This window comes from Fukomys damarensis, unplaced genomic scaffold, assembly GCF_012274545.1.
Source record: "Fukomys damarensis isolate Sample0158 unplaced genomic scaffold, DMR_v1.0_HiC HiC_scaffold_14, whole genome shotgun sequence".
NCBI lineage: Eukaryota > Metazoa > Chordata > Mammalia > Rodentia > Bathyergidae > Fukomys > Fukomys damarensis.
Window position 1 is genome coordinate 72,036,801 of NW_022900926.1, and position 5,608 is coordinate 72,042,408.

General features: G+C 41.4%; 1 protein-coding gene across 2 annotated transcripts in view; it reads right to left on the reverse strand.

The window, feature by feature from the left end:
• Pdss2 (decaprenyl diphosphate synthase subunit 2) overlaps positions 1-4,867 on the reverse strand; it is a 273,893-nt gene extending 269,026 nt beyond the window's left edge. For both annotated transcript variants that reach the window (XM_033763426.1, XM_033763427.1), the window contains exon 1: positions 4,283-4,867. In XM_033763426.1, the coding sequence (XP_033619317.1) occupies positions 4,283-4,578 (296 nt within the window). In that variant the 5' untranslated portion in view covers positions 4,579-4,867. The remainder of the gene's footprint in view (positions 1-4,282) is intronic.
• Positions 4,868-5,608: the final 741 nt, after the last annotated feature.

The window sequence follows — 5,608 nt, forward strand, 5'->3', positions numbered from 1 at the left end:
TTCATAAGTTTCAATAAATACTGAATCAACTAATTGAGGACTTAACTGAAATTTATAACATGATATACTAGAAAATCTATAAAAACAAGAATAAAAATGAGCCCACTGTTCCACTGGGTTTTTGTTTTGTTTTGGTTTGGTTTGTTTTTGTTTTTGTTTTGGTACCAGGGATCAAACTCAGGACCTTGAGCTGGCCAGGCAGGCAGCACCGAGATTCCCAGCCCTAACTGTTCCTCTGTTATCAGTAGTAGGACCATCAGCTCACAAATTTCAAAAATTTTAATTAATTTATTTTTTTTCTTGGAAGGAATTGAACCCAGGGTCTAGTGCATCCTGGACATGTGTTCTACCACTGAACTACATCCCAACCCTTCCTCGACTTCTGAATTAAAACTGTTGAAATAAAGAGTATATTTCTAGGCTCTTTTCCCCTTTTCTTGACAGGGAGGGTTAAAGAAAAGAAAGTAGTGAATAATGAAGTATGCCAATTTTCTTCCTTCTCCTATTGTTTGCCAAAAATATTACGTTACGTTTAAATTTTAAGTATGTTAAACATTATTCATCCTAAACATACAGTGTAGATTTACTCAAAAACCAAATTGCCCAAGGGATTAGAATATTGTTTTAAGCAAATAACAGGATCTCAGAATGTAAAACAGGTCATTTTAGCATTGTAAAAGAATTGCCCAAGTATAATTTCCTAAGGTTCTAACAGGGGTGCCCTTTGGCTACCATGTTGAGAGTATCTTCCTCTTAATTATCAATCCTTTGCTGACAAAACTTGAAATTATGGTGCAAAGTATGCGAAATAATACAGCTGCTTAATCCATGTATTTATCTCTAATTTATAATAGCCATTACCTGACAATCTATGGATCAAATGCCTGTTCCCTTGCTAAAACAGATGCAGAATCTATAGATATTTAGAACCCATCCCCAAATGTGTTAATTGTCCACATGAGATTAGATTGTTTAAATAATGTGCAAAACACTATCATAGTAAATGCAATAAAATTAAATGCAGACTAGCTCTTTATTATAAAATATAACTCATATATGCTATCATAACAACTTTGGCAAAATTTGCTATTTATTTTGTTCCTCTCCAATTTTTTCACTGTACAGTGGGACTACTATGTAGGGTAAGCTACAATCAGTAAAGTTTCAGAGTGTTAGTCTCATGAGATTTCATCTGGCCTCAGAAGGGATGTTCTCCAAGCCTTCACCTGATGCTCTGGCTATAGGTAGACATTTAACTGCAATTCTCCACACATTAATAAGGTCTTTAGCTCTAACCATTTCACATCAATGTTCTATTAAAGGGATTACAATACTCACAATGCGCTAGACTGCTATAAACTCATCACTGACACTATCATTCCCACCACATACACAGAATTTAAGAAATTTAAGAAAGCTCACGGTTCTGCTGTTTTCAAAACACAGAGTAACCTAAACCCAGACAATGCTTGTCAGAGTGTAAATAGATACAATCACTTTGGAAAACAATTTGGCATTATCTTCTAAAGAAAGAGTTAACTGGGTGTCATGGACACATCTGTAATCCCTGCACTGGGAAACTGAGGTAAGAGTATTGCCATGAGATCAAGGTCAACCTGAACTACATATTGAGACCCTGTCTAAAAAAAAAACAAAACAATTATATCCAACAAGATTTGTACACCAAGTGATACATATGAATATATTCATAGTATTTTAATAATACCAAAAAATACAAACAATATAAATGCTGCAACGTATTCACACAATAGAATTCCACATAGCTGTGAATAACTACTGAAATATAGTAATACACACATGAATGAATCTCAGAAACAATGACAAATAAAACTTGTCATAGAAAACCATAAGGAATAAACCACCATATTTGTACATTTCAAAGAAAAAATTAGCAAAATTAAACATGTTCTTATTTTAAGAAACACCTATATGACGAAAAAAGGAAAAATCAGTGTAGAGAAGTCAGGGAGAGGGGCTGCAGTGGTGTCAAACCTATGACATGCATGCCACAGCAAGTTGTTTGGATCATTGAAAGCTCTAAAACGTTCACCATCACTGGGCTAGAGAATACACAAAATACTTCAACAGGATAGGCAAAGTTATAGTGCTAAAATTAGGTAGCATAGTTGGCTCGTTAGTTTCATACTATGCTTTAAAATATACACATATTGCCAGACTTGGTGGTATTCACCTGTCATCCCAGAAACTTGGGAGGCTGAGGCAAGAGGATCAGAAGTTCAACCCCAGCATGTGCAATTTAGTGAGACTCTGTCTATAATAAATGAATATATAAATTTTTAAAGGAAGAATGCCCTGGGTTCAATTCCCATGATCACAATAAATCTATATGAATACATATATACATATATCACAGGAGTGTGTGTTCTGGGTGTATTTATCACTTAGAATCTCTAGAGCGCATTCTAGCTACAAGACAAATTTAGCCCAATCATAAAGTGACATATCTGATAATTAGAAACAATGTTAAATAAAATTATTCAATTCCCATGATCACAATAAATCTATATGAATACATATATACATATATCACAGGAGTGTGTGTTCTGGGTGTATTTATCACTTAGAATCTCTAGAGCGCATTCTAGCTACAAGACAAATTTAGCCCAATCATAAAGTGACATATCTGATAATTAGAAACAATGTTAAATAAAATTATTATTGCTATTTGGAAACTCATATGGTATGAAAATAACAGGTGTTTCATAAAAATGGGGTGGGTAAGGACAGTGTGGTTAAAAAGGGCAACAAGAGGAATCTTTGTTGTGATAAAAATGATACGTATCAATATCCTGCTTGTGGTATTAGACTATACTTTCACTTAGATGTTACCATTTGCGGGATCGTGACTATGTTGAATCTCCGTGTTACTATTTTCTTCTGCCTTTGAACACAGTTATATAAAAATAAAAATTTAAGCCAGGCATAGTGGTATACACCTGTAATATCAGCCCTCAGGAGGCTGAGGCAGTAGGATCACCACAAATTTGAGACCAGCCTGGGCTACAGTGAGGCCCTGTCTCAAAAGAACAAAAATACATAAAAGTTGAATAGAAAAAAGAAAATAGAAAAAGAAAGATGGCTTCTGTCCTGTGTTTCTCCACACTGACACTACTGACATTTTGAGACGAAAGTTGTCCTTGTGAGGCTGTCCTGGGAACTGTAGGGCAGCATCCCAGCCCTCTACTTATTCCCACTTGTGATAACAAGAAATGTCTCCACACATTGCCATATGTCCCCTGGAGGGCAAAACTGCCGAAATTGAGAACAACTGCTGTAGTACTAAAGGCCAAGGAGAGTCAAGAAATATCCTGATTGAAGGAGTCTAGAGATAACAACAAAATGCAATACCTGATCCTAATCTGGATTCTGTACTGCATGCACAGATTGTTAAAAGAACATTAAAAGTATTGAATCAATATTAAAAGTAGCTAAGTTGATAACAGTACTAGTTATGTAAAAATATTCCTATGCTTAGGAAATACTTAAGAATTCGGGGTAAAGGACTGTGAAGTATGCAATTACCAAGTAATTGCAAGTGATCCAGAAAAAAATTATACACACACACACACACACACACACACACACACGCATCCACACGAATAGCGTGTGAATCTGATTAAACGGTACACGAGTACGTTTTATTTTTATTCTTGCAACTTTTCTGTATATTTTAATTTGATTATAAATCCAAAAGGTGGTTTTGCTGTTGTTTTTAGTGGGTTTATAACCTCAATGGCACGTTTCACAGCAGGAGTCCAGCATAAGTGATAAAAGTCTCAAGAAGATAACGACTACTGCCTGGATAAATTCCTACTTCAAGTCTGAACATTCGTTGGCAAGAACTGTTAACTGTCAGGTCGTTTCTCCCTCTCTACTCTTTCTGGATATGATTCTAAAAGAGTACGGAATCGAAAATCTATCTCACTTTTAAAGGCCATATTTATATAGTGACTCAATATACCTACATCCTTGCTTCATTTCTCCACAAATCATTGAAGCGTCTCCACTTTCAACAGTTAAGAAACAAAAATCTCGAATAGCGCACAAATGCTCCTCATAAGAAAACCATTTATCCATTCGGCTGAGCAAGTACATGAAGAGTACGTGGACGGAAAAGCAACGTCTAGAGGAGAGGACGGTAGAAAGCGATAAAAGATTGGCAGGAAGCTAGTCTGAGCGAGGCAGGGTGGGTTCGCTGGGCAGAAAAAGACTTGAGTCGGAGGGAGAGGGTGTCGCTCACCTGGCAGTGGTAAGTAGAGGGTGCTGAGTCCCCACCAGCTTCCGCACCTGCATAGCGATGTTGCTGAGCTCGTCGCTCAGCAGGCAGCGGAGGCTCATAAAGGATGTGGGATAGCCCACAATCTTCTCCGCCTCTGACAGCACTTGGTTCCAGTGGGTCGGGGACCTGGAGGAGTGACCACGCCAGGACCCCAGAGCAGAGATGGTGTTGAGGGATGGGAACCACCACGGGCGACGTAGGGGACCCAAGACCCCGAGATAACGGGACAAGCGCAACAGCGGCTGCTGAAGACTCATAGTCTGAGCTTGAGTGTCGGGGACCTGGGTTATCCGAGGTGGCTCGGGAAAGAAACCAGGGGCCAAGAAGGAACTTGCAGGAACTAAATGGAAGCGGCGGTTCTTGTCCCTCAAAGGACGGTGCCTTCCTGAACCGTAACCCAAAACGAACTTTAACTGCTGCTGTTTGAAACCCGGGCTGAATGCACAGTAGCCCCGGCTCAGTACTGCCGCTGCCACCTGGAGCAGAAACCACCACCATAGGCTACGCGGGGGACGCCATATTGGCGACGTGGAATGCGGCCTGCCGTAAAGAAGGAGGCGGCCTGTAGGTTGAGTGGCAAAGAACGCTCCCATCTTTACGGCGGAGCCGAGAACTTCCGAAGGGGCGGAGCCTTGGGGGCGGACTCCGGAAGGCGAGGGGCAGGGTGAAACCTGGGGCTCTTCCCGGCGTGATAGGCTTGGCGGTGGAAAAGTTGGGTTGTGAGCGAGGGTTGCACCCGCTGAGCCTTTAATGTGCGGTTCATTAGTATTGGTGTTGGGCAGAGTGGGCGTAATACAGTATTTACTCGTGGGCGAGGTCGTTGTCTGCCGGCAAGAATGGCGTCCTGTCGAGAACCGGCTGCCCGGAAGTCCCTCGTCGCTGTCCCCGCCTGTGGCAGTGACCTGGCGTGAAAGCGGCTGCTGCTCCGGCTGCGGGCGGCTTGCGCTGTGGACGGTGAACGCCAGGTCGGCGGTGGGCTGAGTCCTCGTGTCCTCAGCCCGGCCGGCGGAAAAGGGCACTTTTCTGGGGATGCCCTCGCTTCGTTCGAATCACCGACCTCGACTAGCAGAGCCTCCGTTTCCTCTTTCTGGGTAGTCGGGGCAGAACCAGTCGTGCCTCCTTCGCAAGAGTAAAGGATAGGATGAATCTTGGCCTGTTCACCCGCCTCTGCCCCTCGCCTGTCTTTATTGTCATGCCTGTTCTTGGAGCTCCCACTCACCAACCAGGATTCCAGACTAAATCATTGACCCCAGTGCTTTTCACCTTAGCTCATTTAATCCTCGAAAC